General features: G+C 39.6%; 1 protein-coding gene across 2 annotated transcripts in view; it reads right to left on the minus strand.

Annotated features, from left to right (window-relative positions):
• malrd1 (MAM and LDL receptor class A domain containing 1) overlaps positions 1–22,518 on the minus strand; it is a 62,941-nt gene that overhangs the window by 22,721 nt on the left and 17,702 nt on the right. For both annotated transcript variants that reach the window (XM_067578181.1, XM_067578180.1), the window contains exons 11-20: positions 20,844–20,931; positions 20,561–20,740; positions 20,287–20,443; positions 17,664–17,820; positions 17,453–17,563; positions 16,149–16,362; positions 15,808–16,055; positions 14,245–14,533; positions 8,238–8,483; positions 5,994–6,151 (exon numbers count right to left, since the gene is read on the minus strand). In XM_067578181.1, coding sequence (XP_067434282.1) covers positions 5,994–6,151; positions 8,238–8,483; positions 14,245–14,533; positions 15,808–16,055; positions 16,149–16,362; positions 17,453–17,563; positions 17,664–17,820; positions 20,287–20,443; positions 20,561–20,740; positions 20,844–20,931 — 1,848 coding nt within the window. The remainder of the gene's footprint in view (positions 1–5,993; positions 6,152–8,237; positions 8,484–14,244; positions 14,534–15,807; positions 16,056–16,148; positions 16,363–17,452; positions 17,564–17,663; positions 17,821–20,286; positions 20,444–20,560; positions 20,741–20,843; positions 20,932–22,518) is intronic.

Consider the following 22,518-nt stretch of genomic DNA (forward strand, 5'->3'; position numbering starts at 1 on the left):
TGCTTATTTTGATTTCATCTATGTGTATGCAGTTTCCTTTTGTCTCTTGTCTGATTTGTCTTTAAATTTTGTGTTACCACTCGTTGAAAACACTTCCCATAAGAAAATAACTTTTTCACCGTTTTGCGGCTTGTCCATGTTTTGTTTTTTTTTGTTTTGTCTTTGTATTTTTAAATGAGGAATGGGCTCATAATTAGTAGTTGCAATGGTGGTTTTCCGCCCCAGGCCTCAGGGGGCAGTAATGAGCCAATTACGGCTTGGAATGAAGTGAAGAAGACACCGCACTGGAGAACTTACTCAGACAAGCCAAATAAAGTTGGGATTTGTGCTTTATCAGAAGTATTCTTGCATTTTTTGGTTTGGCAAATACACGTCTGGTTAACTTCTCCACCTACGATACAAAGCACCGCACAGTTGCTTCCCTACGCTTCTCTATAAGAAGCATCCGGGATTGTCTCCCACGTTGACAAGACAGTCCTTAACTGTGTTGGATTTACAAAAACATTAAAAATAAACTGAAGAATAAGCACGAAATATAAAGCAAGCCTGGTGTTTTGCGTTGTTCTTTAAAAAACCTGAAAATTTCAGCAAGCAGAGAGGAGTTTATATAGATTAAAGCAGCCTTATAGCAACTTGCATCTAAATGACACCCATTTCGTGCAAACACACACATATGCACACTGTAGGTACATCTCAGTTCCCTTAAATTGCATCCACATTTCCCTCACTGACGTCTTTTCTTTGCGTCTAAGTCCCTCCAAACGAGGATGTGTGGAGAGACGCAAGGAAACCACGCAGGCAGAGAGGAAACGAGGAAATATGTTTTTAGAGAAATGAGACGTCCTGTCCTCTGAAGTTTAATGTGAAGCGACGTCTGTTTCTGATGACAGCTGCAGATGATCACAGCTGGATCAGCTGTCAGTCGGCTTTAACAGCTGTAGACTTTTGATGGAGTTTGTGTCTGCACATATGTTCACTGTGCTGACACTAATAAAGGTGCACAGATATCATTGCCAGAGCAGCTGTTTTCTTCCTGTAGCCTGTTAATTGTTTGACAAACACCTGCATATGAATATAAACCTGCATTCTGTATTTATACCGTGTACTGTGTCCTGCTCAGAGGCACACGAACCATTTCTACGGGCAGAATGCGTTTAGAATATTTAGAATTGTTTGTGTTTGTATTTATTGATATTCTGTTTGTTAATACGTTATTTAATAACTGAATATGATTAGGGTTTCATTAAGCTAAGTGCTTCAGGGAAAATGGAAATGATGTAACTCCTACCAAACCATCACTCAGGAATTTTCAGCCTCAAAAATATAAATGTGTTTAAAATGTGTTTCTTGCTGACAGATAGACTCTCCCAGACTCTAATTTGATCCATAATAACAGTTAATGGGGGAAATAACAGATCATAAAAAGAAAAAAACTTCTAATAAATGAAGAAAGTTGTTTATGGTTCTTTGTTGATTTGACCGACAATTAACACTGATTTTTAACTGCGGCTCTGGTGTATCCTCGCTCATGACTCCTTAGAGCAAGAATCAGAGCTTTGAGACGGCCTTCAAGTTGACAGACTGCAACGATTTCTGGTTCAAGCGAAGATTGAGGAGCGAGGAAAGATTGACGCACCTTGTCTATCCTCGTCCTCACTAGCAGTAATTTGGGTGAATGTTAAAAATCCACTTCAGCTTCGGATCAATATGGAGAAGCACTGCCTAGTTAAACCAGAGAGTGTATAATAGACGAAAGTAAAGATTTCACTACCCATCATGCTGAAGTTCATGAGTCTAATATTAAGACTGGTGTCACCGCAATAATTCATAATAGCTTCCTCGTCCTCTGGTCTTATTAAAGGTGACAGAATGACTGCGGGTCTATAACACCACATCATTAATTCAGTTTTAGGGTGGTGTCAAGGTGAAAATCAATCTCAGCAGTGTGAAACTTTTTGGACATTGTAGATGAACAGCTAAACATCGCACATAGTGTGAGGTCTGACAAAATAAGACATGAAAACTTGCTGTATTTGAAGTTGCAAGATGAGGCCAGAGGGCTGACTGCAGTGAAAGAGACCTGGTCTAATGTACTCAAAAACCAGAGGACAAGCAATGTCACATTCTACTCTGCAATTTGAAAGCCTATTAAAATGCACCCTTGGGTGAGGCATGCACAGACTGTCTCCTCTGCTTTACGCCAGTGGAGCCTTGGCTTGAAATAATCTTGTTACTGTGAGAGTAGAGCATAGATTAATAGGCAGCATTACAGCAAGACTTATCCAGCTTTATGTCATGGAGTAAAGGCTCAATCCATAAAACCAGCCTTAGAGCGACTGACGAGTGTATGATACCGACGTACGTAGCTCACACTTGACGCCTCAGCGGCGTATACGTCGAGGCATTTATTCGATCAATTTGAAGGTTCGTTTCCTGAGCTCGCTGTCAAGGCGACGCAACGACAAATTCAGTTTGCTCAATGTGAAGAGTGGATGTACATTTGCATAATTTCATTTTATTATCCCCAGGTGACAGTCAAGAGTCCAAAAGAGAACAAAGAAAGTTGTAATTACAAGAAAACACTTGATTTTATTTAAAGTTTGAAATCCCCAATGTCTTAACCATACACTGAATGTTCAACTAAGCTGAAATCCAATTTGTATCCGTGGCTTTTTCATTTTATGGAACTGCTGGCAGCTGTTGACTCACCTTCATTTCAGAGTGCATCCACTTTTCTCAACTCAATCTCTGCTTAGTTAAATAGTGTTACAACACTGAGGGGATATTAGCATTTTGTTTTCATGATAGAACCACTCGACTACTTAAAATCAAGAACATGTTCAAATGATTAGTCCTGCCACGCTTTATTATACTTTGGCCTCTCTTGGGGTGACTGGCAGATGTTTAGCTCACCATAATGGCAGGCTATTTTTCAGACCAGTATGTAACTATATAAATGAGCAAATGGCAGGCTATGTAGCTTAAAGTAATTCCTCTCAGTCATCATTACACTGGGCTGATTTGTCAGTAAATGGGACAAACAAACAGCCTGCTTTCACAAAATGTTATGAATGTCTTAAAAGGAGAGTAACATGTTCTTCTCCTCTCTGGTGACAATAACTTTTGAGGTCGTTGCAGCCAGTATAACACATCCAGTCATTAACAACTAGTTTACAGTATAAGGTACAGTTCCCCTGTGGCACCAAAACCTCCAGGATACCCCATCTGTCTTTGTACCAGTCACCCGTGATCGTGTTTTATTTAAATTTAATTATCGCAAGCAGCATGAGGTTCACTAATTATTTCCTATGCTATGCACAGTGTCCCACAGAGCTTTGTCTAGGCTTATGTTGATCTGTTGTGCCAGGATTTTTTTTTATTCAGATTGATCTCCAGCAGAACTAAATAACTACATAATAGACTAAATACAGTTTTCAAAATAATAGACATAAATCTCATGCAGTGCTGCATATAATGTGTGCTGTCACATTACATGTGGCGGTCTGGGATTTGGAAAAATGATTACTAAACCACCTTGCTCGTTCACGCCGAGACCCTGCCTTTAGTCAAGTCCCAGCCTACATTTCCAGCCCACTCTGCTGCCGAGGACAGTGTGATGAACAACAAACTCTTAGGGGCAGTTCATGCTTTGCAGCCCTGCAGATATAAATAGACAGTTGCCTGTTGATCCCCTTGTGAACTTCACAGAGGGAAACACTTGCCAGGTAAATATAATCCCCTCACTCCTCCTCTGTGTCTCTGCCCACTGAAGTCTCCACAGTCATTACCACAACTCCCTTTGTTCTTCAATCAACCTTTAAATCTGGCTCACGCTGTATTTACACTATGATGCTCACAAGTGTGTGTGAATGTGTGTGTTTCTTGTCATGCCTGTGCAAAAGTGTGTGTTTGTATTTATGTGAGTCGAGGCAACATCTTGGCTATAAAAATGCTATAATGTTGTAAATTATAGCACAAGGCAATAATGTGTAAGTGCTAATATCTTTAAACCTTCTAAGTCATACACTTAAAATCATTTATGTGTCATTGGAAATGATAAAGCTGAGCTGAGATATTGGTTCTCTCTCTCACACACACACACACACTAGCAGACAGATAACACCCACACACTTGAATCAGTGTCTAAAATAATATACATGTATGATGACCTCTGAACTCATCACCCTCTGTCTGTCTGTGTCTCTGTGTGAATGATTCAACCACTTCATTTCCATGTCGAGAGCTGACCTTCTTTAAAAGGCCAAATTTTACATTTTCCGTCCGCATGTGAACAAGGAGGACATGTAAAATAGTCCGCTCTCATATGTTACCACCTGCCTCTCAGAGAGTCACATAATCAATCAAATAGCCAAGTGGGGTTGGCTGGAGAGCTGGGCAAACCCCTTCATTTGAATTTCTGAGAGCAGCATTTTCCTGTCTGCACCAGGCCATTAGGTACAATCAATAGCACAGTAAGGTATTTGTGTAGTAATTAAATTGAAAACAGCATCAATAAATACAACATCTACATGCGGAGCAGTATAAGAGAGACACAACAGTGATTTACATTAAGTTACTGTACAGTCAGGACCTTTAAAATTAAGGCTGATAATATTCAAACACATACCATTTCCTCCATTGGTTCCAAAAGACATACATCTTTAGAATTGGGTCTGAAGTATACTGTATAAACTTCAATTTTTTAAAAAGGCTAAATAATATCCTAAAACAGCTGGGAACTGTAGTTGTAGCCAATGTTACTCACACAGGAATAAGTAGATTTGTTTGGGACTATTTTCAACTACAGATTAGGGGAAGAATTTACAACAGGAGGACGGTGCATGTGGGACTGACTTAGACTGCAGTGCTCGTGTTCATGATAATGAAGAAACATGTCACACAGTGTAACGGCTCATTTTTTGGAAGGCAGTGACACAGAGGAATAAGCTACATCAGGCTTTGGAAACACAGATAATATGTGGGATCAATTTATTGTCGGTTTTGGTCTTTTCATGGGTTCAGTTTAAAGTACTGTTGGAGCTTTTATCGACTGAGTCAGATTTTTTCTCTCAAAAGAATCCGGCAGCTGCAGCATGAGAAAGCATCAGTGTCATTCTTTGCAAGAGTAATAATATGTAAATTTTGCAAGGTGGGATACTACCTCTTGTTGTTTGAAGAAAAAAAAAAGCTTTGTAAAATTGCCAGGATAACTTGCTGACCTGTTTTGTAAATTGCATAAACAGTTTCTGCAGCGCGCACAAGGACGCACTAACAATCACGCACGTGCTGCGCATGCTTTATGTGAATATGTGAGAAAAATCAAGGCAGACACGCTTTCACACCCCAAAACCGAATCTACTCATACACAAACGTCTGCACCTTGACCTTGAGTCATAGCTGACAAAGTTAAATGAAGTTGAGAGTACGCAGACCGCAGGAAGGAGGCAGAGTAAATCTCAGCAGAATTTCAATGGCAGAAAGCTGCAAGCAGAAATCTTAATCCCTGAAAGTCGACCATGCATACACAAACTACATGGCTGACAGCGTTACAAGCAAGAAGCCATGAGAACTGGCAGAGCTGCCGCCGCACACTAGTATGTGCCCAGATGGTGAGGTGGGTCAGCTCTGAGCCAAGCGCTGACCATGACCCCCATTACTCACCTCCACCCCCCCCCCCCCCCCACAGATACTCTACAGACCAAACACACTGATTGAGATTGACAGCGACATATCTTGCTTCTCTTTTTTCCAATTTACTCAGACTGCAGCGCTAATATGACACGATTACTGTCTACATTAATGTGATTTAATATACTCAGGCTTTATTTCTGACTGAGTGTAACCATGGTAACTATCTTTAATGGACAGCAGTAGGTCTCTTAGGCTCTTTTTTATAAATTATCATGGACTGGCATCAGTTGAATTTATTGTTTCTCATCACGATTGTATGCAAACAGAGTTAACCCGTATCTGAATCAGAACAGATGGTTTACCTGAATCAGCAGACGGATGGTTCCTGTGGCCTTGTGGGAAATATAGTACCAGAAGGAGAGCTTGCAGATGGCGCTTGACTCTTTCCACACAGAGCTCCTGATATGAGCTTTATCGCCTTTCAGTCCCACCGGTGTAGCTTCCAGATAGACAAAATGACCTAAAGAGAGGAGGAAAAGGAGATGTGATAGAGGAGAAGGGCAGACGAGACGGAGAGGAATTGATTGAGAAGACCCTCTTTATTGTCATTATCCTCTGTATTTAGGCCCGTCCTATAAACTAGAAGCAGTGGGCGAATCTTGTTGCCAGTGCCAGTGGTCAGGGGCACTGACATACATATCTTTGATGGCAGAAACCCACGCAAACATGGGGAGAACATGCAAACTCCATACAGAGAAAACCTGAGATATCCAGGGTTTGAATGCAGGACTTTCTTGCTGTGAAGCAACATTGCTGACCACTGAGTCACCGTGCCGCCATGACTATCTCTGTACAAGCAGCTCTTGCAGCCAGTGATAAATTACAGGAAGGTCATGAACGGTGTGGTGGAGGAGTGAGGGCTAGAGGTCACAGAGTAATCTCTGACATATCGACTAACGTCTCACAGCCTTTTGACCGTAAGTTTTTCAGCCAAGTCAAGCTCATGAAGAAAACAGAAGACCTGGGAGGATGACTGAATACTAAACATTTCAGAGAGCTTTTTTCATAGAGTATATTGCTTTTTATTATTTATTACCCTGAGATTTATGTATGTAGATGCCATATACAGCTTGGAATGAGGAATAAAAAATTCTGAAATGTGTTGAATTTAATATAACATTATTGCTATATGCAATCTTTCTTTGAAGGTAATGTTAAAGGTACCCTGTGGAGTTTCTGACCCCTGTTTTATGATTATTTTATGACTGGGTAAAATACTTTAAAAATCGGCTTTGCTAATATTTTATGAGGAAGGAAATGCATTCAACACTTTGGTCAAGGATACGCTCAATGCATTTTGGTGAGTAACATTTGATGTAAACATTACTTTAATTTGTTTGCAAGAAAACTCCACAAGGTGCCTTCAAGTGACTTTCCTGACACTAACATGAAGCTGTCTCAGGTAAAAACATCTTTTTTTTCTAAAGTAATGTATCAGTAAGATGGTGAAAGTCAAACGTGTTAAGCAGTTCTACATTACCTACTCAAATGTAATCATTTACAACTGCCTCATGGCTGTAAGGTAACATAAATTAACTGTAAAGTAACTGTCATGCCACTGAATTATTGCTAACAATGCCTGCAGAATTGCATAGTGTTTTTGAGTTGGACTCGTTTTGTGAATGTAAATACTGTGTGTGAAAATATGAAAACAGAATTACGAAGCTTGTCTAATATATAAACAATCAATAAAATGATCTACGAAGTCTTATATTACAATAAAATTACATCATAGCAGCCAAATTACAATGTAATAAGAAAATAGAACGTACTTATATATATAATAATTACAAACGGTTGGTTCATCTTAAATGTTATATTGTAGTAACATTACTGTAACTGTCCATAAAAGATTGTTTTAGTATGAAAACCCTGATTTTTGATTCAACCAAGTATCCTATTTTATACATAAATGTATGAATGTGACATTTGTGGGAAGTCAAACCACTGGAAAATTGGTTGAAAACTCCCTTCTTAATATACAGCTACTCTGTTCCAATATGGCGACTGAGCTGACGCACCAATGTGGTATGTATGTGCATATATATTTGTGGTTTTTGCCCTCTGTGCTGATCAGTATAAACCAAACAAGCTCAGATTTTTGTCTGAGTGTGCATATGTGTTTATGTGTTTTATTCACGTGTAACTCTTTTTACCATACACACTGTATAAGGGAATTATAGTCCAAAGAGCCCTGCATCAATCACCTGAAAGCTCACCTGCTGCACATTCACACACCAGCGAGTAACTCATTGATTTTGTCACTAAAGTGGCTGGGACAGTGCATGAATTAAACATCGTGGAGAGCTACAGCAGCACTTTGGGTCTAACAGGTTGGAATTTTACCATCAGGGCAGTTTTATTCATTCTGATACAAAACCCACCTAAGAGTGTAGGTGCCCTTGTTCAATGATGATAGAATAGTAATTCAGAGAGGAGACTAGAACAGTTACTTTTTTTTATGAGCAAGTAGAAGTTTAAAAAATAGTCGAGGATTTCAGTGCGTATGAACTCGTATGCACCACAGAAAATAATCAAAAACATACCATTTTCATCCATCAAAGTGTGATCATACGGAGGCCGAATGCTTTGGATGGATCCAGTACCCAGGGTCCAATCAAAATTGTCGGCCAGGGAGCTTTTCCAGCCACAGCGACCATTCTCAAAGGAGCAGGAAGTCCCACAATGCTTTTCATCGGTGCCATCGCCACAGTCATCTGTGAAGTCACAGCTCTGCCCCAGAGAGAAACACTGGCCATTTTCACACGGCAGGAAGCCTGAAGGACAGGACCCTGGACATAAGACATGCATATAAAATATCATTCACACGACCCAATGTCAGCTATGTGTTCTGATATGACAGTAATAGGTTCCCCATGAAGGACAAGGTAGGTTAACGTTGTCACTGGGTCTGTAGACAAACATGCTGACATGTGTTAACAATGTTTTATTCCACAGATAAGAGACCCAGGGGTCAGAGGTTATGACTATGAGGAGGGAAACAGGACTCAAATGACACCATTAAAGGCACAATTCAACATTTTGGGACATACTCTTATTCACTACCACTACAGCTACTGCCAGCAGCCAGTTAGCTTAGCTTAGCATAAAGACTGGCAGCTAGCCTGGCTCTGTCCGAAAGTAACAAAATCTGCCTTCCAGCACCTCTAAAGCTAACAAATTAACATGTTATATCTTGTTTGTTTCGTCCATACAAAAAGTTTAAAAACAAGGCTTCAGGAAGTCACTGCTTCTGTCAAAGAAATAGTCAAGCGCATAGCCCCTTTAAAGCTGCACCTTGCGGTTTTTGTACAGATAAGATTTAAAATAAAATGTGCTGGGAGGCAGATTTTAATCTCTTTTGACAGAGGCAAGTTAGGTGTTTCACCCTATTTCCTGTATTTCTGCTAAGCTAAGCTAAACTAAGCTAACTGACTGCTAGCTGTGGCTTCATATTTATCTTACAGATGTAGGATTGGATATATCGGTTTTCTCATTTAACTCTTGCCAAGAAAGCAAATAAGTGTATTTCCCTAAATATCTAACCATTCCTTTTAAGATTTGGATAGTTCAATAAAAAATATGTGTACTGTTAAGACTGTTTTGTTTGTTTTCTTTCAGTAAAACATCTTCTGTGTGCTTCACTGGATTTAACAACACCACAAGAATTTAGTATCAACTTCCGAGCATAAGTCAACTCGAGAGTGGGGAGACCATCTGCATACAGCATCAGAGTCTCTTTAAGAGGCTTTGGAAGACAAAGGAGCATGGGGCTATAAGCCTGAATCAGTGTATCATTGGGCGGTGGTGCTGTGGGGGGCTGGAATCTGCTTCTTTTGGCGCCAGGCATTCCAGCGGGGTCAGTGCTTGGCTTTGGAGAGTGTTAGAGAGGGAGATGAGGCGTGATGAAGAGGGGTGGTCGCTGTAATTAAAGGAGAGAAAGGGGTATAAGTCCTTCCTAATCCTTTGTTCCTCTTCAGATGCACGGGACCAGAAGCAATGTGCCGCAACAAAGCCACGTAGGAAGCCAGGAAGCCACGGCCTCCAACTGTGAAGCTGGGCTGCCTCGCTGCCTGGTGGGGAGCACACTGAAGCTGTAGGTGGATTCATTTCAAAGAAATGATGCTCTTACTGATAACTGGCAAAATATCTCTATTTTTAGCCCTCATTAATTCCAGTACATATCTTGATCAGGTTACATGGAAAACTTCAGGGCTGTGTACAATGTGACCTTCACACCACACTGTACTCATATACTGTATGCTGGTCAGTCACCCTGGGTGGCACACTGCCACCTGCTGCAAGCATTTGAAAAACTCACACAGTTTTACCCTCAAGAGCCACAGACTGGCTTAATTTTGACAGATAAAATGAAACCTCTTCTCTCTTTGACATGTTATCTTTACATTTCTACTTCATTTACAAGTTTGATCCAGTTTTGCCCTCATTTTCTTCTAATATTCTCAATAATATATGAAACTGAAGCTTTGTTGTTTTCTCGCTGTCCTTCTCGCTCTACCTTCCTTTGTCCTGGCAGATGAAAGAAAGATAGACAGTGACAGCACAGTGCTCTTACAGTATATCTGATAAGTCTCATAAAGAATCCAGCCTGGGATCAGATGCTTTCATAGCAGATTAAAATTATATTATGATATCAGAGGCCAGTGATAAGAAGAGGACATACAGCAAACCAAACTGCACTGTGCTTAAACCATATAGAGGAGTAGGGGCTCTGAATGTGTTCAACCCATCATAACAATTAATTGTTAAAGCCGAGATAAAATGCTCAGACAAACGTATAAAACGTGTGTGTCCTGAGCTTGTGCGCAGTGTGTATTGGGTCTCGCCCTATCATGTAATGGGATGGGATTATAGAATGAACCAGTGGAGGAAAATGTCCCCAGGGGCTTCAGTATATAATTACAGTACTCGCTGTCGTTGGCCTCATCAGTATTACTGTACATCCTCCACAGCCTGCAGCTGCTAAAGAGGCAGAGAGAGCAGGTTTTCCTCCTGGCTCTCTGAACGGTGGGATGAACTTTACTTCGCTGTCAGGGCAGCCGTGTTAGTCCCTCTCTTCACCTTCAAGAAACAGTTCAAATCACTTCATTTTCCAGACTCACCTTCTATTTCCATCCTGCTTTATTTGCTCTGCTTCTACTTGTTCTGAAAATGATCCTGTCATGAAAAAAGAAAAAGCACATCCTCTGCTCTCTCTCCTTACCTATGTTTTTTTCTGTCTAGTATTTTCCAACACAACACAACTCAACTAGACACTATGACAGCTGCTGCCAGCTGCTCTGCTTAAGTTAATCACTTGTTTGTATATAAGATTATTCATGCTACTGCAGTTTTTGAGTCAGTCTGGGTAGAAGTGTAGCTTACTTGGGTTCATTTAACTAAACTGGGTAGGTATCATAATCAAGTAATCTGACTCAGTGCGATTCACGGAGCCGAGGAGAGAAGCAGTCAATCACAGCTGTCAATCAACACTCACACAGTAGACATCCAAGCTACTATAAGTCTCTAAATCTTAAGACCATAGTGAGTCGATAAACATTATTGACTTAATATTTCAGGAGAGAAGTTGACGCTTTTTGAAAGGGAGTGTAGTGGGGCCAGCATCTAGCAGCTGTCAGTGGTGTTACACTTTAAGGTACTCCCACATTGGCTTTAGCCTCAAGTAGTTGCCAAATGGTGTAGGCAAGCTAAATTCATAAAACATAAAATCCATATAAAGTAAGTTAGAAGCACATATTCAATCATTAGACAACATCTGCATTTAATGTAATGGTTTAATTCACCAAAAGAAACCATATTTTCTCACTTTCCTTTTGTGGTATTTTGCCATGCATCAGTTTTTGAGATTCTTGGCTTCACTTTGACACATTGGAGTTGAATTTTTTTTTTTTTTTTGCCAAGCTCACAGCATGTTTAAAAAAACATTCAACAGCAACATCTCTTTCCAAACACAGTGTTCCTGTTACTCTGAATAATCCACAGAACACACTGTCAGCAGTTTTCACACGGACTATTTCTTTAGGAGGAATCGGTTTCAGTGAAAACTGTTCACAGTCAGGTCTGTCGATTATCTGGAGTAAACAAGGCTTCATTTCTGACACGTTGTTGTTGATTTTTTAAAATTATCTTCTACAGCACCACAAACAAAATCCCATTCATCTCCACTTTGCTGGCATAAATCTCATTTACTGATATCTCGAAACTGGAACAAATAAAACCAAAACTATCAGTATGGCTATATACAACAAGAAGATATATTTATTTGTAATTTGGGTAAACTGAATCTTTAAGAATAGGCAATTTGCTTCAGCAGGTATTGATGCCGTCATGCTGCTCAAGACAAATAAATTTTCAGCATCAGTGAAGGCAGCAGGCAGAGCAGGAGAGTCACATATTAAACGGTCGATGAGATGCTAAATTGTAATTAAAAGCAGTAACACAAAGGCATCATTAGCACACAAACCTATTTTAGATCTCAGCGAGACTGCGCTACCTCAGAGCTCTCTAGTGACTGATTAACGCTCCTGCGCTGTGGGAGTCTAACTCTTCACTGTAGGCACCAATACAGACAAATGCAGAGGGACATTCAGACAGTGGAGAGAGAGAAAGCTGTAAGGAAAACCATACACATCACACTGCTGCTGCTGCTGCTGCTGCTGCTGCTGCTGCACAGAAGCTTCTCCGGCTCAGCTCAATATGAAATGACGAGGAGACTCTTGCAAGTGCCACACGGCTTGTTTCACCACTTTCCAAGCACATCCAATCTACAAACTCCTCTCCTCTCCACAGCATCCAAGAGAAAGGCAATACATTTAATAGGCCAATTATAGCCGCAGTGACATTGGCAATAAATCAGCTCTTGTTTTCTCTCGCCTCTTAAAGAGTTCCCTCATAAAGAATGTAAGAGGAACTTCTAATAGCTGAATAGTTCCCAAGTCTGAGATACAGACAATGATGTGGCTCACTTCACAATAGAACACTTTGGGACAGTTACCTCAGTAAGTCAAGCAAATGTTTAAGACACTATTTTCGCCATAGCAGCTTCTGTGACAGAGAATTTTTCATCATTTCTGCCTTATGTCATGAGGAAATAGCATTTTTATTGTGCAATTCTGTCAAATCTCAACATAATTCTGGTTAAAACAAGATGCTAATGAGGTGCAGTTCTTAAGTGAGCATGTTTGTCTCTAATTGTGTTTTGTATTTTTATCTTGTAAGGTCTGTATACATCGTTTTATATTTAATTCTCTGTTTTGTTATCGATGGCAGCTGGAAAGGAAGCAAAGTAAGAATTTCATTGGACAATGCAACTGACTGTTCTCTGTGCATATGACAATAAAGATTTGATTTGTTTAATCATAAAATATAATGAAGGAACTCTATCTTTTCCTGAAACCTTAATTTCATATGTTTTTATATTTAATAAGGGCATAAGATTTAGGATTGTCAAGGGTTTAAACACCCAAACATGCAACACTCTATCATGTTACCCAGAGACATTTTGGTCATACCCGCAAGATAAATTGAGTTTTATTTTCCTTTTTATTATGAATATTGCATTGGTTTCTGAAACTGCCAGTTTTTGCCTTGAAACTGAAGACAAGATTGTAATATCCCAGCAGCCAATAATTCTCTTGACTGCCTATATGAGCTCACAGTTACAGTGAAAGTCATCTGTATCTTTGTAATGTAATATTGTTCTTAAATCTGGAAGATATTTTAATTTTAGTACTTGCAGCTCTACAGCCAAGATCTGCTCATACTGACAGCCTTTTCTGTACTCATATAAGAAAAATACAGTTGTACAGTTACAATAAAAGTAGGAAAAATAGTGCAGTCCAAAGCACTCTTCCTGTCCCAATAGAATTAAAAATCTGTTATTTGCTGGCTCGCTCTATTAGGAAAAATACTAAAAACCTATATGTTCCAGCTACAGGCTGGCCTTCATCAGGACATCCAGTCTTTGGCAGAAACATTATGTTTTTTCATTATTAGTGCAGTTTGAACAAGCCAAGTTTTTGAATTCTTGTTTGGCAAGGAAAGTGTCTTGTTGAAGCTTGGTCTTTGTATCGCAGGATTGAACTGCTACTCTGAAATTTTGAACTTGAGTTTATGTTGCAATGAAGCTGTCAGAGGTCACTGTTGTTATCACTACAGTGCAGGGACACTCATTGGGCTGTACTATACAGGCTTATATATAAAAAAAACAGTTTCTGAGCTAACCAAAGCTCTCTGCAAAGACAAGGAAACACTTTTCCCCAAAAAACTTAGATTAAAACTTAGACATCCCCCTCTGCCCTCTTTGGACGAATGGGGGAAACAACTAGTACTGTAGCAATCACAAAAACTAAACAGAAAAAGCAGGATTATAGTGAATTCAATTTAGATATAACAAGACTGATGTAGGCTAAGCCCAAAGAGATAAGGCGGTCTGTGACACGAGAAGCAGGATGCAGCTGCATCATGAGAAAACAGCAAACACCCACAACATGTTAGCTCAGCAAAAATGAAACGAGGGAAACGAGCGTGTACCTGTAGGAGGCGGAGGGGTGTTTTCCTCTTCTCCAGCTGAGGAGGCGAGCAGACACTCTGGAGAAAAGGTGATGTCATCCAGGCAGATGTCACCCTTTGAACTTCGGCCCACCTTGCCCTCAAACATGACCTGGAAGTCTTTGGTGTAGTTCAGCGGGATCTCCCTCATCTGCCAGTAGTTGCCCTGGTCTCCCGTCAGGTTCAACAGCAGATGAAGATGCCCTTCACTCTTCCTGAACACACTGAGGGTCCCGATGCCGTCGCCAGACATGTGAAAGTAGAAACGCATCTAGACAAAGGACAGAAAATGAAAAATATGTCAAAATACGTTACTGGCTGGCAAAGTGTGCAGATGGTACAAAATATTCCCACATTGATATTCAATTTCCTCTCAGTTACATCATAACAGTGTGGAAATCTTACATAATAACTGATTTTGTAGCTACCAGTCGAAGAAAAATATATTTTGTAATTTGGGTGTTTTAAATAAAGGTTTTTTATTTGCATAACTGTTTCTAAATAATGTATTATTCATACATTATTCATACATATACATAATAATGTATATGTATGAAGTATGAAGTCTTCTTTGGCTGCTTTCTTTTGCATTTGCGCACACACACACACACACACACATACAGCCAGAATAATGACTGTACAAGCACATACACTAAATTTCTAATTGCCAGTTTTGTTTAAACACATTTCCAAATGTAGCTGCAAGCAATTCAGTCTTATCTGTTGAAATTTGGTCAAAATAGTGTTCAATTCAGCTCTTCATGCCAATTTCCTTAAGGAAGCGTTTATCTCTACTAAGAAGGACAGACATTTTATGCCTGTTTGTGTTCAGTTTTGTAATCTAAAATTAAATTGGTATTAATCTATAACACAGTTTCCACTCCCTCATGATCCCCCTAAGGTCATTAGAACACAGAATACGACTTTTACTGTAAAATAAACGTATCCAGTATGTTTATCTAGGTAAAAATAAGTCATGGTAACACAATACATCTTTGCTTTTTTTGTCCCCTAAAAAAAAGAGATAAACTGCAGGAAGCTTTCAAATTATATTCACCAATATAATTTGTCCGGGAAGCCAGAGGAGTGCTAATGTTTTACTACAGTTTTTAGTGTGTCTGTTTTATTCCATCTGTTCCGCATCTATTTTTGAAATGCATTGCATTCCCATTTTTACTACAACACATTTTTATTAGATTGTATTTGTTTATGTGTATGCAGAACCCCATGAAAAAGTTACCTTATATATACTTAAGGGGACAAAAATAAAATAAATTCTCAATATAACGACCCGTTTCTTCAAGGACTTAAATTCAAGTAATGTTATCACGTTTACTTGTTTATATGTGCGAAGTATTAAGTAAAAGTAACATTTAATCTTCAGTGTAGCCTTGGAAATCGAGGCGTGCTTAAGCTGTGAACCCCCACTGACTTACACAAAACCATACAGTATTGATCAAATGACTGCTCCCGAATCTATAATTCATAACCTGCATGTAACTGCCACCTGACCAGCTGTCTTCTGCACTTTGACCTTGACCTGACCTTGCACTGTGAGCTCCTGCGGCTCAGCAAGGGTCCTGAAATGCGGGCGGTGTCTCCGACTGCCTGAGGGAAAGAGCTCTCCAGGTAGAGATAATGCCCGGAGGGGTCTCTCAAGGTGTGGTCACTCGATGGCCCGGTGCCAACTGTTGGAGTGCTGCCGGCTTTGATCAACCAATCAAAGTCATCCTGTCGGCACTGGAGCCAGGAACAGAGGTCAAACTCGAAACTGCAGCGTCCGCTAAAGCCCTCTGAAAGAGAGCAATAAAAAAAGAAATCAATCCAGGTTCTCAAAATTAATCTTCCGCCAGGTGTCATCAGTCAGACATTAGAGGAGGCCTCACTGCAGATGTAGGGGTCTTCGTCAGAGTTGTCCCCACAGTGGTTAATGAAGTCACACAGGTTGTCCTGGGTGATGCAGTGGCCATTGGCGCAGGCGTACTGCTCAGGAGTACACGGCTGGTCCGAAGGCAGCGGAGGGGAGCAGTCCAGGAAGCTGACATCATCTATCACCAGATCGCCCATGTAGCTGATCCCTCGCTTAGCTCTGAATACCACCTGACAAACAACAAGATCAGCTTTTAGTCCGGACTGTCACATAAATATAATCCCACTTTGTAAATGTGACACCAGCATCAGACAAAGCATTGAAACAAAGGCCAATAGCTACTGTCCTAATGAGTCATGCTACAGTGCATTTCGGAGCAGACAGTTGGTGAAGAGCTCAGTCAGAGGAAGAAAAAGGGCACTTGGAATCTCTCCGAGGCTAAAAAAAGAGGCTCTTAGTAGCTCTGTGTAAAAAGGCCCTTCAGCTGCTGATTGTACCATCAGTGTGCATCTGATTCCATCTGGTCTGACAAAGGTTAACGTGCATCAGTGAAAATGTGCAAAGGCCATGGTGTTTGGTCAAAGTGATGACAGTTCCCCCGCAATCAAGCCACCGAGGACTCTGTTTGTGTGTGGTCATACTGACCTGGAGTAACCTCAGCAGGTGGGCACCATCAAGAGACTGCAACTCTGATTACTGTCACAATCACAACTTAAGACTCATTAGACTCACTTAGACTCAATCAATTCATCATTGATCATCAAGTCTGCGTGTCTAATTTAGCCTGCCTTTACTGATATCAGGCCATTTACACTGATGTGCACAGACATACGAGAGGCCGTCCTTTAGATCAAACTGAATGTCTGAATGATTGTAAAAATGATAATAGAACAGACATCATGTCAAGCGGCTTCCTCACTGAAATGTATATTATCGCACATAAATCCCAAAATGTAAAGCATTTTATGTGATATTGACACATTCCTGCTGACGCCTCTGTCAATGATAGAAGCAATTATGTTCCCTGATAATTATGTGGGTCATCATACAACTTTTCTTGATAAGCTGCTTCTTGATACATCCATTATGAGTCAAGTTATTTTGGCATTTTAACATTTTAGACACTAGAAAATGTATCATATAAGTTGCAGCTCTTATAAATGATGTATTACAACCAAAGAGACATCGGTAAAAATCTTTGTGACAGACATTTAATGCAATATTACTGATTAAACACATTTTACATGAACCATTTAATTGCTTTTAATCTGCTTTAAGCACACCTGGAAGTAATTTTCAGTAACAAAATCATTTACAGACCTGGAAGTTATTTGATAACCCTATAAAAACTTCTCCTCGTCTCCATTTGTTGCCTTGGTTACCATTCTGAGACCAAACCTTATGAGTGACGTTTCCGTACTTCAGCAACACCTGCAAATAACGTACAAACAATAGATGTGAGGATGCTGTTGAAACTCTTTTGCAGTGAGTGCTAAATTATTCTCCTGCTGAATATGCACGCTCTTCTCACCTGCAGCGATCCCACAGTGAATCCGCTCATGTAGTACCAGAAGACCAGGGTGCACTGTGGCCCAGTGGAGGAGATGACAGGTGTCTGGAGGTCAGTGGTATGACCATAGCCACCGTTTGAACTGTCCGCACACATATACCAACCTTCCCGGTTGCCTCTATAACAGGAAAGACAGTAAGTACAGAGCAATGTCATAATTGTGTAATTATTTTGATTTTCTTGTGTATAAGTGATCTGCTTTTAAAGGCCACTCATGTTCTGGGGTTGAACCATGTTAGCAGGCATGTTTTAATAAAACATGAACAGACAGAGACACTCATTGCTTTCATGTGTGCCATCTTTTTCTACTTTGAGTTAGAGTTTAGCATCCTGACCCGAACTCAGCAGGTTGTTTTATTGCATAAAGCTTTAGACTTGGGTCGGGCTCAAGTTAGAGTATTTTCAAACGTAATTTAATAAGAAAATGATCATTCTCTCTCTCTTTGACTCTCTGCCAATCATCTGTGTCAGTGCGTTGAAAGTAGATTGCCCACTGGGAAGCGGGAACAGAGACAGAGTGGTCGGTAATGCATGTAATGAATCAAATACTTGCAAAAGGGGAGCCTCTTAAAATCCCGAAAGGTTTGAGGGGAAAGCCATTGCATTGTGGAAACATTATGATTGTTGTGACTACAGATACAAACCTCCACAACTCTTAAAAAGCATCATGATTACCTGCACAGTTCTGTTCTGGATTATAACTGTTTGGACTGTTGTCAAGATCAGCTGGGACAGACGTTTTGGGTTTAACAGCCACATTCATTTGATTTTGAGATGCTGCAGTGTTACATACTGGTAGTTTACTGCATTTTTTGTATTGCTACTGCTACTAAACCTGTACTGCTAATCAGCTGGTAGAAGTTATAACGCTGTGTGTTTTTTGCTGGTGGGGCACCATGACATATTCTGTGTTGGTCTGTTGTCAGATTAGTTATTTTTTATATGTGAGGAAGACTTGCCAAAGGATTGAAGGAGAAATATTTTTTATAATAACAAACATATAGCTCGGGTCTCAGGTCGGGTTTGGGTCTCAAATTCTGCAGGACCAGGGTCTCAGTTTTAGGCCTGAGCAAGCAGAACTCTACTTTAAGGGACTGATGTATATATTTTTGAAGAAGAGCACCCTTTTTCCTGGAATGCATACGTGTTTTCTGTTTTGTGAATTTTATATATTTGAAAGAAGTCTGCTCTATCTTGTATTATGAAATTCACTAAACTTTTAATTAAATTCACCTATTTTGTTCCAGACGCTGTCCTCGGCATATTGTCCTTACACTGACTTCTTGTAAGTCTGAAGAAAAATGTAACTTTTCACAACTTTTTGTTTCATAGCTCTTGCCACCTCTTCTTTCAGTTATGGCAAGATTTGACTTACCGTTACTGATAACATCTCTGTTCAGCCAGCTATAAACTGTCAATCACAAAGCTGCCCACCAACAACAGTGCCTATGAGACGTTTAAGATGAGTAGTGGTATAATTGCCTTCACTGGCCTAATCTGTATAACGCTCTCGTTTATATCTGCTCCAACCTCTTCACTTTATTAAATTATCATAAGACGTGTGACTCCGCTTGGGTTAAATAAGACACAGCTCCCTCTTTCCATTTTACTCATGCCTTATCAACTGAGCGGCAGTCAAGGCTGCTGCAGGAGTGAAGAGCTGCAGACAGACGGAGAGGTTATGAAAGAAGATAGTGTCTGCAATTCTGGCTGAGGGAAGAAATTACTGAAAAGTAGTGGTCAAAGTGCACCGCCATTTTCTGCTCTCACCGTCCACTCAATAAAACAGAGATAAGGACAATCGGGTCACTGTCTATCCACATACTCACTCAGCCTCACAGTCAATTTTTTTCACCTAATGTCTTTGCTTTTAGTGAGTAAGTAAAAAATGGTAATGCATAAAAAGGGAGCAATTTTCCCCGAAGTTTGCAAGGCAAGACACTAATTACATGAAATTCAACTTTCTACCCTCTCTGCTAGTTAGCTCTTCTACATTTTTTATCATTCCAGGGACAGAGGGATAATTGCTATATTTAAAGATTATCCAAGAATTAGAGTTTAATCTCAGTAAATCAGTAAGATATGATTATTTTCATACCTGTCAATCTTTCTTTCTTTATTAACTGTTAATCTTTTTTCTATAAAATGTCAGAAAATGTGTTTTTTGTTATCCAACCAATAGTCTAAAAACAAAAGATATTCAATGTACTAGCATCAGATTCTTATAACTGGAGAAGCTGAAATCAGAGAATATTAAGATTCATTCATAGTACGATAATTAGGGCTGAAACAAACTATAATTATATAAAATATATAATTATAATGATAACAATGATACTGATCAATCTTCCAATTATTTTCTATCTAGATATCTATCTTTTCGTCAATAAAAAGTGTTTGTTTTATCCAATAGTCAAAAACCTAAATATTCAATTCACTAGTATCAAATTCTCAGAGTAATTGGTATTTTTGCTTCAGAAACATACTAAGGCCAAGTTGCAGATTCATTTTTTGTCAGTTGATTGACTAGTTGTTTCAGCCTTAAAGATATTACTGTAACATAAACGTTTTTGATGGTACTCACAGGGTGTGGTCATTAATTGGACGATGGTACTGCTCTCCATCATGAATGCTTTCCCCTTGGTCAGGTGACCAGCGAAATGCATGAATGGGGACCAAAGAGGGGTCGATGTCCTTCCAACCACAAGTGTCACCATCTTCAAAACCGCACCACTCCTTCACTGGAGAAAGAGAAATGGTAAATTAATAGAAACAGTGTGAAAAACAGTGATATAATTAAAGAACTGTGATTGTTTGACTATGCAGCCATTCTGAGAGAAGAAAAGACAATACTTTACCACAGTTCATTTCATCAGAGCCATCAGAACAGTCCTTTCTGAAGTCACACACTTTGGTTTGGGGAACGCACTCGTCGTACGGCCCACATGGAAACTCTCCATCAGGGCAGTTGTGGGGCTGGACAGTGGGGGCTGTGGTGGTCACTGCAGGGGGTGTGACATTCGCTGTGGGGAGCTCTCCTACAACGAGGTAAAGTACAAATCCAAACAGGGTCTCAGGAAAACACCAATAAGGACCTAAAAAGTGCAAGATCATCTTTTGTGTAATGGCATAATAATTTACCTTCGTATGGGACACAGTCCAGGAAGGAAAGGTCATCGATGGCGATGTCTCCATTGAAATCATCTCCAACGGTACCTTCGATCAAAATCTGGCAACAAAGAAAATGAAACAAAATCCAAAAACATCTCATACTAATTGTTCAAGGCTGGGTTGCACAAGCTGTTTGTTAATCCATTTCCAAATGTGTGTGTCAACTATATAAGTAGGGATTCACAGTAACAGAACTAAACTACAATAAAAGTTTTAGGGAGGTTAACAATCACTTTACTTTTTTCTGCATATATGGAGAAATATGTGTGTTTAAAGATAGTAGTCATGCAGTTTAGTAAAATGTCCTTTGGGTTTATAAACTGAGCAACTGACTCACTGTCATCTGTATATGAACCAAACTGCTCAATAAAAACATCTTTGACAATATACCTGCAACAAAACACAAAAATATATATTTCAAAACCCCTTCTTACGGTATAACCATGATGCTGTGCATGATTGTACCCAGTTGACCTTTTACACAACAGACGTTTTAAATTGTCATTGTAGGAAACACGCAGGTTTAACTAATAACATTAACGACACCGATCAGTTCCATTTAAGTGTCCCAGTGAGCATGCATGCATAATAGCAGGACCCGGTCACTGGAACACTTGAATGCAGCCATCATTAAAGTTATTAATTACACCTGTGTCAAAGTGGTCTATTGTCTACATTCAGAAAACTATTCTATTGTAATTTACATACAAAACCAAAACACCAAAATGGTCTCAAAATTCCAAGGTACCTACCGCTTTTTTTTTTCTAATACTGTTGAAGTCTTGCTTGTCATTGAGTTTTGTTACATTTACTGAATTTTAAGTTTTATCACTGACTTCCAATGCAGCAAATCATTAGCTGAAAGATTATTGCTTCAGATATTTAGATATATCACCTGGCTTGTTGATTTTGTGTCATCGCCAAGGGGAGAAACATCATTTGGAAATATAGGATGAAGAGTCTGATATGACGTTGCAAAGAAAACAGCTTGAACCTTTAAAGTGAAGGAAATGTGTTTTTTTGCTGATAGTGCTGTTATTGTAGTAATCAGCACAGCACACATGTGCAGTGTTTGGCATATTTAACCAACAAGGCTATCTGGAAGAGGCACCGTGCGAGTATTTACTGCACATTAGCATGATTCGAGCAGCAGTGTTTTGCAAACATGGTTTGATATATTTTTCCAGTAATCAGCCATTTCCACTGGCTGCCTGGGCAAACAAGTTGTCTTGGAAACAATTTAATTAACTTTAATGCTCCTCATCAGCTCATTGTTGTTTTCATTTTGCATCAATCTGTTTTTCATGTTCTCTAGTTGTTCTTTAAGCTGATACGTTGTTATTTTCACAGTGGAAATGTGCATTAGTTTTGGTTAAATTGGTCACATTAAATCTCAATGCAAATTCAGAATGAGTATGTTGGTACAATTGACTATCTTGATGTCACATCAGCATGTTCTGTCATTTCGTGGCTACATCCCCACTGTTCAAGCAAATGGATCAGTCTGGCTGCATTTAATTCATCGTTGTCTCTTTTTTTCCCCCATTTTTACCCTTTCTGCAGTCAATTAACTTGACAAATAGAGCTCCTGTTTTCAATGCCATAATGGAGGAAAAGTCTTTAACTGCCTGTCAACTTATACTAA

This window comes from Thunnus thynnus, chromosome 21, assembly GCF_963924715.1.
Source record: "Thunnus thynnus chromosome 21, fThuThy2.1, whole genome shotgun sequence".
Lineage (NCBI taxonomy): Eukaryota > Metazoa > Chordata > Actinopteri > Scombriformes > Scombridae > Thunnus > Thunnus thynnus.